Genomic DNA, 26190 nt, shown 5'->3' with positions numbered 1-26190 from the left:
AAGGCGTGAAAGGTAGAATTGTTTGAGGGTTTGGCCCCAAAATCAACTTTATTTTATTTAATTTAATTTAGTTATTTTTTTATTTATTTCCTTGAAGTTACTAACTCGTTTATTATTTTGTAGTTGCAAACAAACAGAATCAAAGTAAGGATCATGCTCCTTTTATTATTATTATTTTTCTAATGATTTTATGTTGTTGGAATTGTGATTAAATTGGTTTTAATATTAATGTTGTTCTATTATTTTTTTTATTGATCACCATGTTGCATGTTTAAAGGGAATATGTAATTGAAAATCACGACTAGTAAGATAATTTGGACAACCGGTTTAGGATCCTTTTTAATCTTATTATTAATTGAAGTGATCACCAATATTTTAGAATTATGTGTGCATTAATCTTGAACCAATTTAGTTAAATAATAGTTTGGAGCGAATTGAATTTTTGTTTGTATGCCTTTGAGATCACATGAATGCTTTTCAATATAAGAATCGAGTAGAGGCCAATACGGGCGAATGTGACTCCATGACTCACTTCGTACCATCATCCCCGATCCTCCTTTCGTGGTTCCGAACCATATGGAGTTAGTAATCTCATGGATTATGAATGGGGTGTAACCTTCACGGTTCAATCGTTGTTGCCTTCGTTGTCCCTTTATCGTGGTTGCCTTTTATGATCCGTGAACGGTTTACAAGTTCCTTAAAAACTTGTTGGCGGCTCCCTACTTTGCTTTGTCCCTAATCGTTGTCCCTAATCGTAATGTCAATTCCCACTTCTTATGAGTGTCAAGCATATTCACCACATGCTTTTAACGTAGGCGCACTTCGAGCGACGCCTACAAAGAGAGAGAGGAGAATGATTTTTAGTGTAAAAGAAAGGAAGAGAGAATGATTTGATGCCCCGAACTGTAGGACTGAGGGTCCTATTTATAGGGAAAATGAGCAGAAGGAACACACGAAACCCTAAAAAGATAAAAACCCTAAAAAAGGTTGCCACGACACGACAAATATTGCCGTGACACGGGGGAAATTAGTGTGACGTAGGGAAAACTGGAGTGACGCGGGATAGAAAATAGGCTACAAAAGATAAAACGCATGAAGGGTTTACGCGGAGAAAACACGAGAAAATTCCGTGACACGACACACGTACCGTGACACGGCAGTGTCCACCGTGGCATGGTACAATACACCGTGTCACGGTAAAAAAGTGCGTGAGAAAACGCGGAAAATACACGGAAAAAGCACAAAAACATGGAAAATAGTACCGTGACACGTTGTAACAACGTGTCACGACACCAGGCACTATGCCACGTCATCAGGCGCCGTGACACGGTGCTTTTACACTGTACGCGGTAATTCCAATTTTTTACGCATTTTAAAAATCATGATAACTTTTGATCCGTAACTCTGAATAAGGCATATAATATATCATTGGAAAGCTTATCGAGTCTAATTTCTAACCCAATTAGAATCAGGTCAAAATAATTTTTAGATAGGAAATTTTGTCAAAAACTACCAATTAAAGTGCGTGTTTTGAAAACAAGTACCTATTAAAAAAAATTTAAAAGAACTACCACAAAGTTGTAAAAAGTTTAAGTAGCACTACCACTTTAATAATTCCAACTAGAATATTCGGCATGTAGGTTCTACTTTTTACCTCATAAAATTATCATCTAAATTAACTAAATTACCCTTCATAAAAGTAAAAAGTGAGACCCAAATACCGGAGATTTTAGCCAAAATTGTTAAAGTGGTAGTGCTAGTTAAACTTTTTATATCTTTGTGGTAGTTCTTTTAAAATTTTTTTTTAATATGTAGTTGTTTTCAAAACACGTGCTTTAATTGGTAGTTATTGACAAAATTTCCTTTTAGATATGGCCCTTTTAGTAGAAGGGTGTTGGGTTTTTGGGTCGAGTTTAGTGTTTGGCTCATATCTTCTTCGTTTTAAATCGGAGTTGGGCTTATGATACATTGTTGGAAAGCTTATTTCAAGGCCTATACAACAAAATAATAATTTTATCAAAATTATTAGGCCACAAAATCAGTTTCTCTCGGTTTTGTGATGTGGACACGAAAAGAGGAAAACAAGTTATGGTTTAGGGAAATGAGTTATGAGATGGATTGGTTTATGAAATGTATTGAATGGAAATATGGATTTAAGCACTTGATATGTCTATTTTATATAGTATTTTACCCCCGTCCCTCGGTCATAATTAGTAGTGTTTTTGGCCTTTTGGGGCCACTTTTATTACTAATATGTGTTTTCTAGTGTTTTCGTAGTTTTGGTTAAGTTTTGCAGGGAATTACACCTTTGGAGTATTTTCCCGGGATCTTTATGAAGCGACTACGAGCATTGGAGGAACACGACCACTTTTGGAGCCCAAGGCTGGCTAGAGCCATCGAGCCGGTGATAAAGGGCTCGGTTATTTGGATCACGAGGCAATTGGACCATGTATTCGAGACCCGGGAGGAAATATGGATTGGGCCGAGAAATCTAGCCCAATCGAAGTCCAAGCCTCGAAGATGAAGACCGGGCCCGATCGGGCAAGCATACGCCCGATCGGGCGGTTGCGCGCATGAAGGCTATCAAGAAAGGCGCGCCCGATCGGGTGAGCGTGAGCTCGATCGGGCGCGGCACTTTAGACTGGGCATAGGAAAAAAAAGGCGGGCCCGATCGGGCGCCCCTTCGCCCGATCGGGCGCGTGTTTTTCCTAGTGTCTGATTTAGTTTAGTTAATTCTTGTCTTAGGGGAAGTATATATAAGTTTTGTACGGATTATTTACGGACCTTCCTCTTCTTAGACTTTCTCTCTCTACTTAGTATTTTTCTCTCTCTTAAATTCTCTCTAACTCTTGTTCTTAATTCCTTCATTAATTCCAGATTTAGTTTGGTACAATTTCTTCCCTTTTTAATTTCAGCTATCTTAATTATTTTCTTGTTTATGTTTTTAATTGTTTATTTGATTGGATTAGTTATGATGATTAGTGAGTAGTTTAATTCTAGGGTTTAAGGGGATCCATAATTAATATGAAGGGATAACTTGTTATTGTTGATTGTTGATATTGCATGATAATTTCCTATTGAATTGTTTTAACTCTTTGCAATTAGAATATGAATCGAGCAGATGTAATTTGGTTGTGAATGTCTAGCAATATTGAATTGATGAATCGAGCAGATGTTGATTTAATATTAAAGGCTATTTTTAATAGGAACTTAGGTCTAATAAATTGCGAGAGCCTGTTAGATCTATGTTGGTTAATAAATTGCGAGAGCCTGTTAATCATATTATCTATGCTTTGTTAATTATTAATTACTTCATTCTATCCCGGAATATTAATTATTGGTGAACCTGTGATCCTAGGGTTCCTTATTATTGATTCTTTTCTCCCTAAACTCATTCTTCGTAATATAGAATTCACATTCAAAATATTAGTTACTTGGATAATTTAGATTATATTAATTAATTAGAATTAAAAAGACCTGTTTCCCTGTGGAGTTCGACCCTACTTCCCTATCTACCTTAGTTAGTGATTTAGGTAATTACTTTTGATTTGGGGATACGACTTTACCCTGTCAAAATTTGGCGCCGTTGCCGGGGAAACGGTTTTATTTTTATTTTCTGATTATATTTTTGTAGTCTAGATTACCCCCCCTCTTGCCTCAGAGAACATTAGTTCTTTGAGGCAAATCTCATATTTGTCTTTAGTTCTTTGTTTATGCCCAGGTGTTCTAGATCAGGTGACATCCCTTTTGATCCTGAGATCGAGCGTTCTTTTCATAGGCAAAGGAGACTCTACAGACAAATTCTGGCGGGTTCTGAGGAGGACAACGATCGAAGAGATCCTCCCACTGATTCTAGTGATACAGATATTCCTTCAGATTTGGAATCAGAGATGACGGCCCAGAAGAAACTCAGTGATTATTCGCAACCGAAGCTCACAGATTTCCCGCACCTTACTCCTACTCCGGCTCTAGATGGAGTTCAATTTGAGATCAAGCCCCAATTTATCACTATGATAGAGAGGAAGCAGTTCAGCGGAGCTAAGGGTGAAGATCCTAATCTTCACATCGCAGATTTCTGCCAATATTGTAACACCATTAGACAAGCCGGGGTTACGCAGGACCAAATCAGGGAGATTCTTTTTCCCTTTTCTTTATGTGGCAAAGCAAAATTATGGTTTAATGGTTTGAATAGAACTGCACTTGGTATTACTGACTGGGAAACTCTTGCTTTGAACTTTTATAATAAATATTATCCTGCAGAGAGAACAGCGGTGCTAAGAAGTGCTATTCAGAACTTCGCTCAAGAGGCCGACGAAACACTATATGAGGCTTGGGAGAGGTTCAAGGATCTACAGAGAGAGTGCCCCCACCACAATCTAGCACAATGGCAATTGATCCAAGCATTCTATAATGGACTTGGAAATTCTTCCAGATCAGTACTAGATTCGGCAGCTAGTGGGAGGTTTATGAATTTAAATGTGGATGATGCAGGACAGGTTATCGAGGACATGGCAATACACAATTCCCAATATGGGAATCCGAGGGGGTTTGCAAATAAGGGGAAACATAATGTCGATTCTGTATCCTTTTTGCAAGCTCAATTAACTTCTACTTGTCAAAAATTAGATAATCTTACTACTACTCCTAACTCTGTAGCTAATGTTTCTGCTGTTGCTAACCATGAAGCTTTTTGTGAAAATTGTGGAATTGTAGGTCATTGGGAGCAAGATTGTAGGAGCTCTATGGAACAGGTTAATGCCTTTCAAACCTATAGGCAAAATAACCCCTATTCCAATTCCTACAATGCCGGTTATAAAAATCATCCTTACCTTTCATACCGGAGTACCAATGTACAAAACCCTCCACCTCCACAACAACCACAACAGCAACCCCCACCACAGCAAAAATATTATCATCCTAATGCCGGCCAGAAAAGCCAAGTATCACCCTCATCATCTTCCGACCCTGCCATGACAGAAATTAGAGCGATGCTAGCTAATATGCAAAAGCACATGGAGAGTAGGGATGCGCAAATAGATTCCATCTTAGCCCACAATAAAATCATGGACAATCAAATTGCACAACTTTCATCTACCCTACAATCCCGTCAGCAGGGAGCTCTACCGTCACAGCCTATCCATCCTACAGATCATGCTAATGCAATCACTCTAAGGAGCGGTTCCCATTATGATGGACCTCCTATGCCACAAGAAGATGGACCAGTTTCTAATCTAGATTCCTCTACATCAAACGGTAATTCTGCTAGCCCTGCAGGGCTACAAAAAGACACTAACCCTACCAATGTTTCTGTGCAGGGTAAATTGCAGGATAAGGGAGGAGTTGTGCAGAGCCCAGTTATCAAGCTTCCATTCCCTAATAGACAACTGAAGAGTAAGCTTGATAAACAATTCGGTAAGTTTTTAGAGGTCGTGAAAAACCTGCAGGTAACAGTCCCTTTCACTGATTTAATCACTCAAGTACCTGCTTATGCTAAATTCATGAAAGACATTCTGACTAGAAAAAGGGCCTTTAATGAAGTAGAAACTGTAGCTTTCACAGAGGAGTGTAGCGCTTATTTGCAAAATAAATCACCTCCTAAATTAAAGGATCCCGGTAGTTTTTCTATCCCTTGTCACATTGGGAATGTTTTTATTGATAAGGCTTTATGTGATCTGGGTGCTAGTGTCAGTGTCATGCCATCATCTATATGTGCTAAATTAAATATGGGGGAATTGAAAATTACTAATATAACTTTACAAATGGCAGATCGTTCGGTAAAATATCCCTTGGGAATTTTAGAGGACGTACCTGTCAGAGTTGGTAAATTTTTCATTCCAGTTGATTTTGTTGTTTTAGATATGGCAGAGGACACACAAATACCTATTATATTAGGTAGGCCTTTCCTCCACACTGCAGGAGCTATTATTGATGTGAAAAATGGTAAACTGACCCTTTCTGTAGGCGACGATAATGTTACCTTTAATTTAGGGAAGGTTTTGAAAGGGCCTATGTTGGAGGAAAATTGTTGTTATATTGATACAATTGATATAATGGACAATATTTGTGTTGATAGCTTGCCACAGGTTCTTGCTAAGGATCCCTTGGAGGAAGTTCTCTGCGGGAATTTATCCAGCGATAATGCAAGCATTTGGGGTAATGAGGTACAAATTATTGAAAAAGCTCTTTCCTTAGAAGAGTTAAGTCCCAAGGAGACAATGAAGGTAGTAAATTTAGTTCAGGAATCAAAACCTGCAGAGGTCAAGAAACCTGAGCTAAAACCTCTCCCTTCTCATTTAAAATATGTTTTTCTAGATGAGCAGGAACTACACCCCGTGATCATCAGTACTGCACTCACTGACCTACAATCTTCCCAACTTCTAGGGGTTCTCAAAACCCATAAGAAGGCTATAGGGTACAGTATTGATGATCTTAAGGGTATTAGCCCTGATTTTTGTATGCACAGGATTCATCTTGAGGAAAATTATAAGCCCTGCATTCAACCCCAACGAAGATTAAATCCAAACATGCAGGAAGTAGTCAAGAAAGAGGTGATGAAATTACTCGATGCAGGTATCATCTATCCTATTTCTAACTCCAAGTGGGTAAGTCCTGTGCAGGTAGTACCGAAGAAGGGTGGGATGACTGTGATAACCAATGATAAAAATGAATTAATACCCACCAGAACTGTAACAGGGTGGCGTATGTGCATAGACTATCGTAGACTTAATATCGCCACTAAAAAGGATCATTTCCCCCTCCCCTTTATTGATCAAATGCTTGAGAGGTTAGCTAATCACAAATTCTTTTGCTATTTAGACGGGTATTCGGGATTTTTCCAAATTCCGATTCACCCTGAAGATCAGGAAAAGACCACCTTTACATGCCCTTATGGCACTTTTGCATATCGTAGAATGCCTTTTGGTTTATGTAATGCACCTGCTACCTTTCAGCGTTGCATGATGAGCATTTTTTCTGATTTCATAGAGTCTATTATGGAGGTCTTTATGGATGATTTTAGCGTATATGGTTCTTCTTTTGATTCATGTTTAATTAATCTCGGTAAAATTCTGAAAAGATGTGAGGAGTGCAACTTAGTGCTTAATTGGGAGAAATGTCACTTTATGGTGACAGAGGGAGTAGTCCTTGGTCATATTATATCTGATAAGGGCATACAGGTAGATAAAGCTAAAATATCAGTGATTGAGCAATTACCTCCCCCAGTTAATGTCAAGGGAGTTAGAAGCTTCTTGGGTCATGCGGGGTTTTATCGCCGCTTTATCAAAGATTTTTCTAAAATTGCTAAACCACTGACACAACTTTTGCTCAAGGATGCCCCATTTATTTTTACTGACGAGTGTCTTGAGGCTTTCCACAGGATTAAGCAGGCTTTGATATCGGCACCCATCATATGTGCTCCCGATTGGAACCTCCCTTTCGAGATCATGTGTGATGCAAGTGACTTTGCACTAGGAGCCGTGCTCGGACAGAGGAAGGATAAGGTTTTGCATGCTATTTATTATGCTAGCAAAACCTTAGATGAAGCCCAAGTCAACTATGCCACCACAGAAAAGGAGTTTCTTGCTGTTATATATGCTTTAGAGAAATTTAGATCATATCTAGTTGGTTCTAAAGTTATTGTTTTTACTGATCATGCAGCATTAAAATATTTGATAGCCAAGGCGGAATCAAAGCCAAGGCTACTCCGTTGGGTTCTCTTGCTCCAAGATTTCAACATTGAAATAAAAGATAAAAAAGGAGCAGAGAACGTAGTGGCAGACCACTTGTCACGTATCAGGTATGATGAGGGTAAGGATTCTTTACCTATAGATGATTCTTTCCCTGACGATAACCTGTATGCAGTTGTAGAGCATCACCCTTGGTACGCCGATTTTGCTAATTATATAGTGGGTGGTACTCTACCTCCTGACTTGTCCTACCAACAGAAGAAGAAATTCCTCTATGATGTTAAACATTATTTTTGGGATGACCCTTTTTTGTTTCGTGAGTGTGCAGATGGATTATTTCGCAGGTGTGTTCCCGAATGGGAGGTTCACGGCGTCCTTACCAGTTGTCATACTTCACCCTATGGTGGACATCATGGCCCCACTAAAACGGTGGCCAAGATTAATGAGTCAGGCTTCTTTTGGCCTACTATGTTTAAAGACGCTAACACTTTTGTGCAGGCTTGTGATTCTTGCCAGAGGACTGGCAACATTTCGCGTAGGCATGAGATGCCCCAAACTGGCATCCTAGAAGTTGAAATATTCGATGTTTGGGGTATCGATTATATGGGGCCGTTCCCATCTTCCAATGGGAATTGTTACATACTTGTAGCCGTCGATTATGTGTCCAAGTGGGTTGAAGCCATAGCTTCACCAACGAATGATTCCAAGGTAGTCATTAAGCTCTTCAAGAAGATCATATTTCCCAGGTTTGGTGTTCCACGAGCTATTATTAGTGATGGGGGTACCCACTTCCATGAAAGACAATTGGATAACCTCCTCAGGAAGTATGGCGTACATCACAGAACAGGGCTTAGTTACCACCCTCAAACTAGTGGTCAAGTTGAGGTCTCTAATAGGGAAATCAAGGCGATTCTAGAAAAGGTAGTAGCCAAGTCAAGAAAAGATTGGAGCACGAAGCTTGATGACACACTTTGGGCATACCGGACCGCATTTAAAACACCGATCGGTACTTCACCTTATAGATTGGTTTATAGTAAGGCATGTCATCTTCCCGTCGAATTGGAGTACAAAGCTTTTTGGGCGATCAAAGAGCTTAATATGGATTCTAAGGCCGCGGGTAAGAAGAGACTCCTTCAACTCAACGAGTTGGAGGAGTTTAGATTGTCGGCATATGATAGTGCGCGGATCTACAAGGAGAAGACCAAGAAGTGGCATGACAAGAGGATCCTACCAAGAGAGTTTGCACCGGGCGATAAGGTTCTTCTCTTTAATTCTAGATTGAAGATTTTCCCAGGAAAGTTGAAGTCTAGGTGGTCCGGTCCCTTCACTGTCACAAAGGTAAACAAATTTGGTTCGTTAGAGTTGGTGAATGACAAAGGTGAAGAATTCAAGGTGAATGGCCAAAGGTTGAAAGTGTATCATGAAGGTGCTACCATCAGAGATGTGGAGGAGACTCTCCTAACTCCACTCTCAACATGAGTTCCAAGGTGGTGAGAAGGTCGTGCGGGACCTAGACAAACCAGCGCTTTGCGGGAGGCAACCCGTATTTAATGCTTTTTATTTATTTATTTATTTATTTATTTATTTTTTTTAGAGAGGCGAGGAGAGTGATATTTCACCGGTTTTAAGTGTTTTTGTACAGGTATAAATTTCACAGAGTATAAAGACTTAGAGAAATTTTGAAGAAGAAACAGAATCGGAGGAAACAGGCACTCTCGGGCTCGATCGGGCGACCTTCGCCCGATCGGGCGCGCAAGTGAGCCAGAATTCAGGGCCAATTTCGCCCGATCGGGCGAAATTGCCCGATCGGGCGCGTAAGTGAGCTAAGAATCGAAGCAAATTTCGCCCGATCGGGCGCGCAAGCTAAGTGGATTCCAGGGTTATTTTCGCCCGATCGAGCGAAGCTTGCCCGATCGGGCAAAAATTTTTGAAAATCGAGTAAAAGAAAAAGAAATGTCGGGCGAAGCTCGCCCGATCGGGCGAGAAAAAAAGGGCGAATAATCGTTCGCGTTCGCGCCCGATCGGGCGGAGATCGCCCGATCGGGCGCGCAACTTGAATTTTGGAGAATCACACCTACGCCCGATCGGGCGAGTCTCGCCCGATCGGGCGCGCCATCAGGACGACCCCCCTTTATTTTCTTTTCTCTTCTTTCTTCCCTCATTTCCTCCTTATTTCTTCTTCTTCATTCACTTTCTCTCTCTAAAACCTCCATTTCCAAACCTTAAACTTTCACTTCAATCTAAGATCCCCTCCAATTCCTCCATCCAAAATAAAATTTTTTTACATATTTCATCTCCCTTCACCTTCCTCTACATTCTATACTAATTTTCCCCAATTTTCCCTCCATTTTTTCTCAAACCCTAAGAGAGAGAAATCTCAAATTTTCTACTATTTTCAACGACAATGGCCTCCAAGCGTTCAAGAAATCAAAGGGGTGAGAGCTCTAGTGCGGCACAACCAGCAATCAACCCGGACCTTCAAATTCCGGGATGGGAGGAAGTTGTAATCGTTTCAGAGGAGCAACGGGTTCGGATGATCAACCTCATCGATCGTCAGGTAATTTCTACCCGTTTCATACATCATCCTACTTTAGCTAGGCTAGGTCTTGACAAATATGTGGAAAAATTGTTTAAGGGCATAGGCATGAGTGGTTTTTTTCAAATGTGTCACGATACTTATGATTATTTAACATTGGAATTTATATCAAGTTTTAATGTTATCAAAATGAATGCACTTATCACTCACGTCCAATTTCGATTGTTGAACAATAATGTGAGATTAACTTTAAAGGATTTTGGTAAACTGTTTGACTTGAAATCGGACAAGCCTATTGAACCTTCTCAAGACCACACCGCCGTGGTCTATAAGAGGTTAACAGGGGAGGATTTGGTAAACCTCCAACATGCCAAAGGGACGTGGATTCAACACCCCGTCCCCAAACTTTGGCAAAGATTTGTCGGCCTCACTATTTTTGGGAGGCATGAACCGGCAAATGTTCGGAGGGATGAATTGGAATTGTTGGCTTCCTATATAATCCCTAATGCTGAAAAATTAAATTTACCCCATAGGATAGCCAACCATTTTCAAAGGGCGGCCAATGCGACCGAAGCTAGTAGGTCTAGAGCGCCTATTTACTTTGGAGGGTTAGTGACCCATATAGCTAGGAAGCATTTAGGTTGGAACCCCGATGGCCATAGAAAAGTTGTGGGATCGAACCTAATGGACCTACCTTATTTTGGGAGTTTGAATTGGGTACAACCGGTGGGGAATGATACTTGGTGGATTGTCCACCGACAATCGGGTAGGAGAGACCAAGCGTTTACCTTACCCAACCCCGCCTTGACCAAATTTGAGAGGGGGAAGCCCTCTTATACCTTCGAGTTAGACGGTCAAGGTGCGGTTCAACCACCTCACCCCTCACCACAACCTCACCAATCCCCCATTCACCATTCACCTCACTACACACCACCCCCACCTTTCACCTACGGCATGCCTACAATGCCAACTTCCTCGGTCGATTACAATGTCGACCCAAATGCCCCATATGACTTTTCGGCTTTTAGGAGCCAACTAGACCGTATTGAGACGGGGCAAGGAAGGGTAGAGGGCATGATGCAAAACCTAGACTCTAGGTTAAGCACCCTAGATGGGAGGGTTGGTCTTATTGAGAGGAACTTAGGGAGGGGCCTTTACCCCATGTATGATGATTATGCCCGTCGGGGGGCTATTCCTCCCGATTCCCTTACTCTCGATTGGTTCCAATACCCCCAAGGAGGGTATTCTAACCCCGGTGCTTATGGTACTTATGTGGACTATTCTTCGATCCACGGATATGGGGGTATGGGTGGGAATGTAGACCCTAACTACTATGCCGGTGGTCCGGGGTATGGTGGTGGTGGCTCTAGCCATGGTGGGGCCGGCTCTAGCCACGGTGGAGGGTACTCTAGGATGGATGAGGATGAGGAGTAGGCTACTCTCCCAAGTCAATGAGGGCATTGCTTGATTTGGCTTGGGGGGGTGTTCTTTATCTCCCTTCGAAATTCTCTTCCTTCTCTCCCTTTGTCTGCTTTCTAGTATAGTTTTTTATTGCTTTCTTATTTATGAAAAATACAAAAAAATTGGAAAAATAAAAATCAAAAATACGTTCCAATGAATTATAAATCATGCTTCCCTGTGCCCCATACTTGAGAAAATTATTTTGATTCTTGGTATTTGATGATGAACATTGTGGATTTGTTGGTCATGATTTGAAGTCTAATTGTTTGGATTCCTTAACTTGCGTCAATTTTGTCCAACTACTTGTGAATATAGTGCCTGACTAGTTGATTTGGTTAGGAAGTGTGTGATAGTTCCATAATTCCTGGTATGTCAATGAATTTGAGTATTGATTTGCAACTATGAGTAGTGTTTCATGACTTTATAATATGCACATGAGGAGGACGAAGGCGTTCATTCCTTAGGTAGCCTTCAGAGATATTTAGATACATTTGTTCCCTTCTTGTCACCCATGTTGTTGCTTGTGCCCTTTTATTGTTTATAGCCACATTACAAGCCTTAATTGCCCCATTGGTTACTAGTCCCAAGCTTGGCTTGGGGGAGCTATTAGTGAGTGAGGTGAGGGAGTTTGTAGTGTGCACTTTATTTGCACAATTTGGGTGGGTTTTGAAAAGTAATTTGTTCTTGATCATATTTTTGTTTATATGAGTTTGAAAGTTGTATATATTTGAGAAAATAAAAGTGTGATGAAAAAAAAAAAGAAGTTCAAAGAAAAAAAGTGAGAAATATGAAAAAAAAAAAAAAGAGAAAAAAATGCTTGATGTTCAAATGTTCTAAGTGAAGGGTAATCAAAAGAAAGAAAAAAAAAGTTGAGTTTCAATGTAAATATTTCAAGTTATGAGTTCAAGGTTTGTTATTCACTCTTGTTCTACACTATCATGTTTTTATGAGTGAATTTGTGAGTGTTGGGATTGTTTTATTGTTTGGATTATATTTGGTTATTTTTGGAGTTGGTTATGTTGGAGATGTGTATGATCATTACTTTTGATCATGGTATTATTAGGATTTGGCTCCCTTAATGCATAGCTTTTCTCTCACATAATCCCAAAATTTATCCTACCTTTACCCTAGCCTTACATTACAAGCTTAAAAGACCTTCCGACCATGTGCATAGAAGTTATGTGAATGTGAAAGTGTTGTTTTTCAATGCAAGTTATGACTTGACATATTTCGAGTCGACTAGTAGGATGAGCGTTCAATGTTTTTATATATACGAGAGTGTGAGTTGGGAGGGCATTGTTCACATTAAAGGGGTTTGGGTGGAGAGCGATCGAGTACATTCTTTACTCGCCACATAAATGAGAGTCGAGTGTGTGAGCACTAGTCTTGTATTCTATATGCTCTTGTGGTTTGCTCTACTTGACAATTGTTGGGGAGGAAGGGTGATTAGATGAATAAGATTGATTGACGTCGAAGCATGTTTGTTTAATTTTACCTTGAATCGTTGGTTTTTGATTTGTTGATTGGGGTGAAGTATGTTTTATATGTTCATTGATGAGCTCTTTGCTTAGGGACAAGCAAAGGTTTGGCTTGGGGGAGTTTGATATGTCTATTTTATATAGTATTTTACCCCCGTCCCTCGGTCATAATTAGTAGTGTTTTTGGCCTTTTGGGGCCACTTTTATTACTAATATGTGTTTTCTAGTGTTTTCGTAGTTTTGGTTAAGTTTTGCAGGGAATTACACCTTTGGAGTATTTTCCCGGGATCTTTATGAAGCGACTACGAGCATTGGAGGAACACGACCACTTTTGGAGCCCAAGGCTGGCTAGAGCCATCGAGCCGGTGATAAAGGGCTCGGTTATTTGGATCACGAGGCAATTGGACCATGTATTCGAGACCCGGGAGGAAATATGGATTGGGCCGAGAAATCTAGCCCAATCGAAGTCCAAGCCTCGAAGATGAAGACCGGGCCCGATCGGGCAAGCATACGCCCGATCGGGCGGTTGCGCGCATGAAGGCTATCAAGAAAGGCGCGCCCGATCGGGTGAGCGTGAGCTCGATCGGGCGCGGCACTTTAGACTGGGCATAGGAAAAAAAAGGCGGGCCCGATCGGGCGCCCCTTCGCCCGATCGGGCGCGTGTTTTTCCTAGTGTCTGATTTAGTTTAGTTAATTCTTGTCTTAGGGGAAGTATATATAAGTTTTGTACGGATTATTTACGGACCTTCCTCTTCTTAGACTTTCTCTCTCTACTTAGTATTTTTCTCTCTCTTAAATTCTCTCTAACTCTTGTTCTTAATTCCTTCATTAATTCCAGATTTAGTTTGGTACAATTTCTTCCCTTTTTAATTTCAGCTATCTTAATTATTTTCTTGTTTATGTTTTTAATTGTTTATTTGATTGGATTAGTTATGATGATTAGTGAGTAGTTTAATTCTAGGGTTTAAGGGGATCCATAATTAATATGAAGGGATAACTTGTTATTGTTGATTGTTGATATTGCATGATAATTTCCTATTGAATTGTTTTAACTCTTTGCAATTAGAATATGAATCGAGCAGATGTAATTTGGTTGTGAATGTCTAGCAATATTGAATTGATGAATCGAGCAGATGTTGATTTAATATTAAAGGCTATTTTTAATAGGAACTTAGGTCTAATAAATTGCGAGAGCCTGTTAGATCTATGTTGGTTAATAAATTGCGAGAGCCTGTTAATCATATTATCTATGCTTTGTTAATTATTAATTACTTCATTCTATCCCGGAATATTAATTATTGGTGAACCTGTGATCCTAGGGTTCCTTATTATTGATTCTTTTCTCCCTAAACTCATTCTTCGTAATATAGAATTCACATTCAAAATATTAGTTACTTGGATAATTTAGATTATATTAATTAATTAGAATTAAAAAGACCTGTTTCCCTGTGGAGTTCGACCCTACTTCCCTATCTACCTTAGTTAGTGATTTAGGTAATTACTTTTGATTTGGGGATACGACTTTACCCTGTCAGCACTCCAAAGATTAAATACTCGACCCAACCAATAATGGCGGTGAAAGGTTGTTCATCATCGGGTTTGGTTTTGGGGAGACATTTTTAGGTGTCTACACCTGTCAAGTGTTAAGGCTTACAAAATCCCAACTGTACAGCTCAATAAATCTAGGTGAGCTATTTATACATCTTTACAAACCTGTTATAACAAACTAATCATCACACTTGAGCTCCTTTAGCTACGATCACTTGATCAACATGTTTAGACAAACTTGACTGCTCACCATCAAGGACAAATTCCAAAATAGATCATCGCAGGGCCACCATAAGAAAAAGACATGGCCACAAACACAAATAGCACATCAAAATAACACACATGTAATCACCACTTACCAAGATACAGAGTATAATATAATAATTAACATTTCTAGATTAAGAAAACAATGTAGTTCAAAACTACATTACACATTGTACTCTGAAAATAACTTTTGTCAACTCAACCTCAAATTAAAATACAATTCTTCACTCAAATCTCCATCCCATAAGTGTCATTCTCTTTGTTCTATACCTAGCCTTGGACATGGGTAATTCGAATAATAAACCAACAAGTATAAAAACTTGAATACTCTCAATAGCCAGAAAAACACCTTAAACCAGACCACATATGAGTCAATCCCACTGTAGGGGGACCATAGAAAAATATATACTACCTCCGTTTCATAAAATCTACAACAATTTCCTAAAACGGAAACTACACATTATGTGCAATAAACTAAAAGTTTCCTCTTTTAGTAAATTTTTTATATAAAATTACCAGAATACCCTTACTAAATTTTACTTAATTGCATCAAACACCATATTAACCCTTTTAACCCAAATTAATTTATCCATAATTAAAACTCTAACCACATTCTCTCTCCTCCTTCACAACCATATCCACCACCAACATCACCATTTTTTTTTCTCTCCCCTCTGTCAACCACCACCAGCACCAGCCTTGTTTTCTCTTCTCTCACAACTAATGCACCACCAGTCCACCACCACCACTCAGATCCACCACTGCACCACCGACGCACCACGATCACAACTGAGATCCACTGCACCATCTCTTCTCTGTGTTCTCTCTTTTCTCGTATGCACCGTACCATCGACCCTCGCCTGCTCGTTGCCGCCACCGCCTGATTTCAATATTTTGATTTGTTTCCTTGGTTTAGATCTAAAATAGTGGTTGTTTGTTGGGGTTTTGGTTTGTTAGAGGTGGTAATTAAGGTGGTCGAGTGGTCGCGCGATTTGATTTGGGTGGATTCGTTGGTGGTGGTAAGTGGGGGTTTTTGTTATTTGGTGGTGAGTTGGGGTTTTGGTTCGTTGGTGGTTGGGTGGGTTTTTGGTGGTGGTGTGACTTGATTGGATGGGTTTTGGGTGGTGGTGCGAGTTGGTTGGATGGGTTTTGGGTGGTGGTGCGAGTAGATTGATGGTGGTGAGGTAGGGCTTTGTTCGTCGGTGGTGTTGGAGATCTGGTGGTGTGGGTGGACTGGTGGTGTTGGTGGTGCGAGTTTGGTGGCTGGGGCTGGGTTTGGGTTTTGGGTGGTTGTGGTGGGGTTACTTTCTCTCTTATCCAATTAATCAAATTCCCCTTTATTTTCTAATCTTTGCTTCAGAAATTTTGCCTTGGGAATCGTACAACCCACTTTGTTGCAGATTTTATGAAACGGAGGTAGTATAAATCAAAGATTGTGCCTCATTATTAACTTAAGATTATCACCCTCTTACCAATATGCCAAAGACTAAGGTAATAAACACCGAGCCTCAAACCAAGATTAAAATAATCATTCTCAACCTTTTGATCTCATACGTCGATCAAATAACCATTCACAATGTAATAGATAATATCTCAATCATGGCACATGTTCCCAAATTACATAACAATTCAAACTCAATTCAATCATGGTATATCTCAATTCTTATAGGACAATACTAGTACCCAAAATTAATTAACTCACAACCCAAAAATAATACTTTGCATTAATAACCCTAAAACCTCAATAAAACAATAATCCCTATAGCAACAACATTAAAACCCTAGAAAAATAACACAATAAATCATATAAAATAAAAATAATACGAAAATTAGAATCATATTATACCACACACTAATCATGTATATATATAAATCATGATCATATATAATTCACAAATTATAAAATTTACACATAAAAATACGAAGTACAATTAATACTAACAATTTATAATCAAATAAATCCAAAATTAATTAAGGTCGTGTGATTACCTTTTAATGAATTGCAATAAAACTATCATATATGAAGTACGATATAAGGGACGAAATAAGTTGGCAATCTTGAAGTTCACGGCTTTGATTTCCCAAATATATTGTGCACCTTCTCTATTAATCTTATAATGCAATCAATACATATGAATATATGATGATGGATATAAGAGAATAAAACAAAAATTAATGAAGAAGAATCAAATATAAACTTTTTACAAAACTCAATTTTGGGTTTGGTTAACAAATCCCACGCACAAGAAACAAAAAGGCTGCTCCCCTTCTTTTTTTTTTTTTGTATTTTTTTCTTTCTAAAATACAATAAATTTATTAGGGTTTAAGATAATTTATAGTTCGTATGCAAGAGTTCTATTAGACATAAAATAGGAATTAAAAATCGTAAAATATACGAGTATTACAATCTACCCTCTTTAAAACAAGTTTCGTCCTCAAAACTTAAAATAGAAAACTTTAGGGTATTACAATCTACCCTATTTAAAACAAGTTTCGTCCTCGAAACTTAAAATATAAAAAATAACTTACTTGTAAATTTGAGAGAAAGTAACAATAAACCAAACTTTTATTTATATAATATATAGAGATATTAGGAGTATTACATACTATTCCCCTTAAAAAAAAGGAGTTCGTCTCTGAACTCAACGCTAACGCTAGTATAACAAAGCTAGAGAAACACTCTTAAAACGGATTAACCTATGTTCATTTTAATCCTAACTCTTAATTAATAGGTTCATTGCTAAACCAAACCACCTGTTGTACTGCGTGCTTCATCATTGGATGAAGCTGTTGAAGCCTTGATGGACTTGATTCAACTAATGAGCATAAAGGTTGATGAACTATGTGTGGTGGCAGAAGAGTCAGGCCAAGATTCTGGTGGTGATGAAAGGCTAGTTGTGATCTTGAGGCAGTGAAACATGCTACACCTCCAATGCCCAAAACCCCAAGCTATGTTAATAAAGCTAGTGTTGCAGGTTCCGTAGACACACCAAATTCTACATGTGTCAAAGATCCTGAACCTCGGGGTAATAAAAAGAAGGGGAGACCTCAAGTGACACGGTTTGTTTTCCTTGTAGAAAAGGCGAGGGCCAAGGTTCCGAAGACATGTGGTAAGAAGAAACAGGCCGAGGGCATGACAAAGATTTAGATTATGCTCATGGTTCTATCCAACATCCCTCTGAGTTCATGCAACATCCTTTGGAGTTTCAACAACAAGTAAGGTTTTGTGATTTTAGTTTCTGATGTTAGGTCACACTTGTACTTGATTCTTAATTAATAATTGTACACGACAAATTATTATGTGCAGGTTCGTTTCCCAAATGTTTTAGCTGATCATCATAATCCCATTTCTAATTTTAGGGGGGACATGTTACACCGCCAAAACCATAACAATAGTCAAGTATATTGTCATGTAATATGATGGTCTCTAAATTTTGCGTTGTGTTATGCTAAAAAAGAATTACCATATGTTTGCAGGTGAACATGGATTTTATGCTAGCGAGCCTTCGGTGTACACCGGAAGTGGGAGTGGACCTTCAAGGGTTAACAAAAGGGTACTAGCTAGAGGGATTCATATGAGTCAGCAAATTAAACCGATGCAGTTGGTTACTTCACCAACAATATGTATCACGGTTAACTGCATTTTGGGGGTGGCCATTATGTCAACCCTGGATATGTGCCAAACACGACCATACATCATACGTAAACGCATATGCACATTCCTCATTCTAATGTTTCAATGAATAATAATTGATTAATGACATTGTGGTGCTGTACTTATATTTTTCATTTTACAGTATGTTAGAAGTGATATGTTATAGTTGTTTACCATTTACATCCTTGGATAGTATGCAACAAAAATACCAACCTAGGGTTGGATGGTATATTAGTTGATTGTGTAGTTCAAATTTCAACTATCATTATTCTAAAAATGGTAATTAAGAACAACAGCATGTATCTCATGAATATTTTTATTTACTAATTTCAAATTCCATTTGAATTTCCAAATAAATAAAGTCATTTATATATCCTCATACATTAAATGTTGATGGCAGTAAAAGCAACATATTCAAAGTAGTTCCATCCAGGGGCGGAGCCAGCCCGGAACAAGGGGAGACAGCTGTCCCCCCACTTTTTTTTTTTTTAAAAAAAAATCAATCAGTTTAATAACATATAAATCCTATTTCTTGCGCAATGTTATTTACAGAAGCTTAGTTGATGCAGTGGTAAAGCCCATACTACTATAGCTTGTCAACACGGGATCAAACCCCCCATACATGCAGCATTTTATTATTTTTTTGGGTTTAAGGATTTTTTACCCTTTTTTCAGCTTTTTACCTTTTTGTTAAATCATTTTACCTTACTTTTTTTATTTCTTTAATTTTTTGTATATGTCTAAAACAATTTGCTTTTCATTATTTTTAAGTATAAACAATAAATTATAGATGTAATAGCGAATCATGATTGTTTTTTTAATTAAATAAAATGAATCATGATAAGTGCATTTAATTACCTATATTATCTTATGTTCGAATTCGTCAAAATCCTTAAGTTAATAATTTTAGATTCGTCACTATACAAATACTACCTCTGTTTCATATTATTTGCAATAATTTGGCCTAAATTGTGAGTGAAAAATGGTTGCAAATAATATAAAATAGAGGTAGTACTAATAATGTACCATCGAAGGAGGAATAACTAGTATGTGAAGTTAGATTTCCTTGATAAGTATTTTGGATTTTTTAAAACCTTAATATTTAACTAAAATATTTAAGTATTGAATTGTTTTCCAACATTTTTGTCAGACTATGTGACGTTCATTTGTCCCCCCGGTTTGAATTTTCTAGCTCCACAACTGGTTCCATTAAATGAAGACTTAAAGTGAGGATTGCTTTTCCTTAAAAAAATAAATACATACAATTGCATTGTTAATGCATTTGTGGGTCTGTAGCCGCCAAATAGGAGTTATGTTGGTACAATTATGAACACCAACTTGGGGAAAAGTAAAACCAGCATAATATCCTAGTACACTTAAGATGGTATAGTTAAGATGTTAGTTGGTGTTATCCCTATCCTAGTATGACAACAACTGGTACCTAAATTTCCCATTTCATTACATAAAATTAATAGCGTACCACCAACTTGAAGTTAACCAAAGTGCCTATGAATAAATTCATTCTCATTCATTCTACCTAAGGATTGTACTTGCAACCCTAAATAAAACAACATTCTCAAAGCTTCAAGTAACTCCCGAGGAACAAACTTGCTTTTGCTAATTTTTTTTTTTACAAATTACATATTTCCATTTGGAAAACAAACTCAAAAATCATAGTGCCTCTTCCTCTTCCCACAAAAGAACCAAAAGAAGCATGACCTGTCGATGCATATACGCCGAAAAGTGAAAAGCGAAAATGGAAGACTTTGGTATATGCAAGGAACTTGAAGAACTCGGAGAAAGGGATGTGAAGGATTCCATAAGCGCAGTTGCTCTCGAGAAATGATCAAAGAGTCTAATTTGGCCATTTCAACTAGCCGTTTATAGTGGTAAAGGTTCGGGTGCTATATGCAGATTAAGGTTTCATCCCGATTATCCTTACTTAACACTACTACAACTAGGGCCACCAAGAGAGTTAAAAAAGGATTCATATTGCTTCTTATTTTTCCTACTAGATGTCTTCAAAATGGATTTTATTTTTTGATGTGGTGAGGTTGAAAAAAATCTTGCCAAAATGCATGCAAAACAAACGTGCATACTATTGGATGGGAAAATTCTTTGCCTTGTTTAAGCCATTAGAAGCTTGGTTGGAAGATGTTCATGAACAACTTGAGAAGAATGTGCCGGAGTCGGGGAAATGGGGTAGTATTATTTTAGGTCACAAGTTTTCTGGAGAAAATGGAGTGGGTCTTCACATTGCCGAGAAGATCAACATCACATGTGAGTGGGTGAACTTCTCCCACGAGAATTTGAGGTAAGAGCTTCAAGACGACGAAGAAAACTTCCTCACTTTAAAAAACATGATGATGGAGGCGAACGAGTTAGATGTTATGGAAACTATGGATATTTTACTGACCAATACATACATGACCGATCTCCACCATGAAGATTACAAGAACCAAATGGATTTGGCGGGGAAGAACTTTGCGGACCAGATCTTTTGGGATATGGATTTAAGTTCTGAGTCGAAGTACACCACCAGAGACACGACATACATGGATTGTAGTGAAGAGATATGACGCCGTACGGTTTTCCTGATTCAGCTGGTATCGTTACAGTAAGAACCTTAGTCTTGTTAGTACCTTAATGAAAATACCATCAACTGTCTTGATGGTATCTACCCGGTTGCTTAAAATACCATCTACTGTGTTGATGGTATCATAAATACTATCATGGGTCATTTGGTTAACTTGTTGTTTTAAATATTCGATGTGTGTTCTTAAAAAAAAATTATTCGATGTGTGTAGTTCGTTAGGGTAGTTTAGGAGAAGCATCGCGTGTAGTTTATTTAGATTTAGTTGCGTAATTTATGGTGATGTGGTCTTAGGTATTAGGTACGTATGTAGAAGTGGTGCTACAACATTTTAAATTGACTATGTATCAACTCTCTTGCTATGGTTGATTGATGTAGTTAAGTAGTATAATTAGCTTTGTTACGCATATTCGCATATTTTTCGTGTAGATATTTTCTTATTACTTGTAACATTTTGCTCGTAATTTTAAAATACTTGTAAGATAATAATATACATTAATCATCAAACTTACATAACCAAGATACCATACCCTCTTTAGTAAATTAATCAATACTACCCAAACTGACTCGACTCGAAGTGATGAATCAAAACCCGAATTGGCCCGACCTGACCCGAATATTTACTAAATCGACCTGAACCCTACCCGAACGACCCGTTTGCCAGGTCTAAAATTAGTTTTTTTTTCCTTTTAAAAGAAGTTCTATTTAGTTGATTGGATGGGTGGCAATTTGGGTTAACAGGTCGGGTTCGGGTTAGATTTTGGGTTGTGCTTAGAAACCATCAAAAATAATGTAAAATTTAATATTATTACGATATATGAAATTTGGGTCAAATTGGGTTTAATTCGGGTTGTTTGGTCTGGGTTGAGTTCGGGTTTCTCTCAGTAACTTTGGGTTGGGTTTAGGTCGGGTTGTCGGGTCGTGCTAGGGACTGCCAACCTTAATTGATTGTGTGTTGGATTAGGCTAGGGCCTAAGCCATTCTAAAACGAGCCAGGTTGGGCATATATTTAGACTGGTCTATTTTGCTGAAATACTTAAATGGGCTGGATCCCACAACAGTAACATCACTCTTCTCTCTCTCTTCGACAAACGGAAATTTACTGCAGCCGCCCGCCGCCGCACGTTCCAGCCACCGCCCAACGCCTACGGTTCATCGTACAGCCGCGCTCTAGGACTGCCTCCACACCTACAACCTTTTAGGTAACTTTGATGATTTTTATGTTTTTAATTTCGTATTAAACACTAATTGTTGACTTGTTGGGTTGATTTTGTGCTTAATTGAGTTATTGTGTTATTTAACTAGCCAAGTAGTGTGTATTTTCTTTGAAATTGTTGATTTGTCATTAAATTTATCAAATTAGGGAGTTAGGGTTTCTGATTTAATTAGGGGTTTGAATATGGGGGTTAAGAACTTAGGGTTTCTGATTTTTTTTTTTTTTTTTATTTTATAATTGATTAGTTTGGATTATTGCATTTCTGACTTTTTAAAGTTGATATTAGAATTGGTCAATTCGTTACAGTGATTTTTTTTTTTTTTTTTTTTGGGGGCGGGGGATATGCTGTGTTTCTTTGCCGGTCAATTTGTGTTTTTCCTCCAACCAAGGTTGGCGAAGGGGAGAGCTCATGTTGTTGATAACTTAAACTCTTGGCTGTGATGAAAATCTCTTCCTTGGTCTAGTATTGTTTGATATATAGCCCAGGATTCGATTAGAATTTTTGTTTTTTTGGTGTGCTCTCATTGCTTGAATCTTGGATAATTGCATTTCTGAATGGTGTGTAATTAGAGAGTTTCTATGATATGTTTTGCCTAATTTCTAATCCCAAATGCATGGTTAACATGACCTATTATGTTTTTAGAGTGTGTACTAATATGGGTTAACCTTAGTTTCATGTTTAAGGTTGGATTTTGGGGTGTTTAGTGTGAATGGTACTGCTACAACCTAAATTGGGGCTGATGTGGTTATGATTTTATTTAAGCATGTTAACTCTAGAATTTTAAGTCCGAAATGGTTTTATATGATGCTTATTGAGTATATGTATGTGCCCTAATTTTTTATTTTGCATTTGAAGTATGTTTGATCGGGTATTTAATTATGATGATTTTTGGACTCGTATCTTGCTGCCCTGTTTTAGTTGTTTTATGTTTTTTTTTTTGGGGGGGGGTATGCTGTGCTTCTTTGCTGAGTTTAATGAGTGCATGTGCACATAAATTTTTCTTTTAAAAAAAGGGAAAAAAAGAGAGTAAATTATGCCACCTCATTTACCCAATGTTTGAAACATCATTACTCCGTTGAAGATGCTCAACTGTCTACTGTCTACAATCTACTCTCTACTCTCTACCTTTACTATCTGTTTTGCCGTTACTAAACCCAGAAAGGTGTTTATAATCAATACCATTGAACATCAGGATGGTTTTCTAAGCAACCAGGTACATACCATCAAAACAGTAGATGATATTACAATAGTACCAATATTTGTTTAAAATTTTTTAACACATAACATAAAATTACTCCAAATTAACGGAAATAACATTAACTGTTGCAGGTCATTAAACTAAGATAACTACCGAAAGTAACATTAACAAGTGCACTTGATGAACCAAACTTTCATTAGAAATGTACTCCAGCGAACTTCTTACATCCCTGTCAGTGACTCAACCTTACATAAAAAATACATTTGTTTTAGTACGTATATAATGTAAAATAAAATTTCCAAATTAGTTTATATGGTGTCTCACCTATATCATTTTGAAGTTGACACTAAATATGTTAAAATTATTAAGTCGAGTGGAGTCAGCAAAACGGGGGATTAGTCTACTATCCCACATCAAAACAAGTAACACCTCCATTGCATCCCCGTGGTGCAAGACCTGAAACTCTGTAACCCCTAGAATTTCAGATACTATCCTTACCAACATGTTTCTACTAACTCAAGACTCAGTTATAACCCAAACTCATGGCTGCAAGTTGTTGTAAAGGGCTTTGAAATGTGGTATGAAAGAAGGACGATCTACAACAAGGGCGTTCCAATGTAGCGCTACTGTGCCCTTAGGAATGTAGCTATAGTCGTTCGATTTATATGTTCGGCGCTCAGAGTGGATGTCTAACTCGTGATATTTTCCTTTATGAAACCAAAACCATTTGGAGGTCAGTTGAAATCATAAGTAGTGTACAAATGAGTTCACACACATCACATGGAGGGAGTTAGTGTATGAGGCGATGAACAAAGAGGCAAGGAACTCTAGGAAGCTGTATATAAAAGGATTTTCGACATTTAGATCCGGAGTTGGATCTATAACAACAAGGAGTTCATCGGGTAACATCTTTGGGGAGTTTACTTCCTTCAATTTGGACGATGACCACTCCATAAAATCCCAAAAAGCAAGATGCAAGTTCGGATGATCATGTGGGTGGGGGAGATGTGCCACAAGAGGCCTTCCGCCGCCAGGTTTTGCCATCCACTGGGGCGCGCTCAAACTCATCTCTATCATACTCCTGTGACTGGATGCCTTTTTTACATACTTAGATGGGATCTCTCTCCCTAATTGGTAATCAATGCCATCGTTGTAATAAATACATGTCATTATAGTCAACTTCTGGCTTTGTCGTGGAATGTTGGGGTTTGAAGTATATCATAGCTCGTGGATGATACTTGATGTTTTGACCACCCACAAGTTCATTCATAGAGGCTTGTGAGGTGATGGGTTTGTTTTTACCACGGTGGCCAAATACTCTTCTTAACATTGTGTTAAAGCTTGAATGATAATAAGTAGCTGGGTTTTTAATTATAATCTGTTCAGCAGCGTCTACTCCCGTCGAATTTATAGACGTATCTGTTACTTAAAGAAGATTTACACAAAATCATTTCATATATTGGTTATTGGATGGTATCATGTGCTGCTTAAATGATACTATTGTACCATTTGTTGGTATAGTAGTATGTACCTTCGGACCTTAGAATTTATACTTTCCTAAAATCTCTTGGTATATACCACGTACCTTCGAAGGTAAACACTTGACATTGTGTTTCACAGCTATGATGCGTAACGTGTTCAACTTTTCCTGGTACATCGACATTAGCTCAGCCTACGAAATAGCCTTATCAGGGAAATCATAATTTCATATCTTTCTTAGTCTTTTGTGGTTGAACATTTGAGTACCCTAATATTTTGTTTGCAAATAATATCATTACATTTATCAATTTTACCAGCTGTTGCCTAGTCAGTATTTCGTATTGCTCATTGTAATACCAACCATATGTCAATGCACTTGGACATGAAATGGATTAGAAATTTTTGGGAGGTAATTTTCCCACCCTCTCCCTATTAATTTCTTTCCCAATGAAAGTTTGAAACTGGTTCATTATAAAGGTAGTATCTTATTCTTCTCGTATTCATGTGCGCTTTCTGACTAACATACAATCAATAGATTAACCCTAAACCTGTTTCTCTATGTTGGTTGAATATTAATGCACAAACAAATATATTATTGGCGATCACTTGAATTATAATCATATTATCCCTAAACAAGATTATTAATTATCTTATTAAGCGTGATTACAAGTACAAATTCCCTTTAAATATGCATAAAAGGCTACCCTAAGTACTAAATATTTGTTTTATTATACATCTAATTTATTTAAAAGTACTATTTCCATAAGTACTAAATATTTGTTTTATTTATTTATTTATTAGGAAACCCATCTGAAGGAGATTCCTAAAACAACTACAAGTCTACAAGAATGCATAAAAGATTAGGAAACTAAATAGTTCATAAATACAGAACTCCTTAGTCCATCCTCTATAAATTTATTACTCCGTATTTTGTAATTTATGATACAGAGTATTATTTTTCTTTTGGTGAAAAATATAAAACTTAGAGAGCTTCATCTAAGATGGCCACAAAACCCAGCATATCCCTTGAATTGGCAATTCCCGAAGACATAATTCCCTATATCCTCCTAAAACTA

General features: G+C 37.9%; 1 protein-coding gene and 1 pseudogene across 1 annotated transcript; both read left to right on the top strand.

Moving 5' to 3' along the window:
- The window catches only part of LOC145643130 (uncharacterized), a 313811-nt pseudogene that overhangs the window by 12031 nt on the left and 275590 nt on the right, over nucleotides 1-26190 (top strand).
- LOC145642515 (uncharacterized) lies at nucleotides 5202-6000 on the top strand. The gene is made up of 3 exons (XM_081693721.1): nucleotides 5202-5316; nucleotides 5425-5957; nucleotides 5989-6000. Exons 1-3 carry the CDS (start codon nucleotides 5202-5204, stop codon nucleotides 5998-6000), a joined length of 660 nt encoding a protein of 219 aa, XP_081549847.1.

The sequence above is a fragment of the Chenopodium album genome, chromosome 8 (assembly GCF_948465745.1).
Source record: "Chenopodium album chromosome 8, dcCheAlbu1.1, whole genome shotgun sequence".
Lineage (NCBI taxonomy): Eukaryota > Viridiplantae > Streptophyta > Magnoliopsida > Caryophyllales > Amaranthaceae > Chenopodium > Chenopodium album.
The sequence above is the reverse complement of the archived record's forward strand: the minus strand, read 5'-3'. Positions and strand labels throughout refer to the sequence as shown.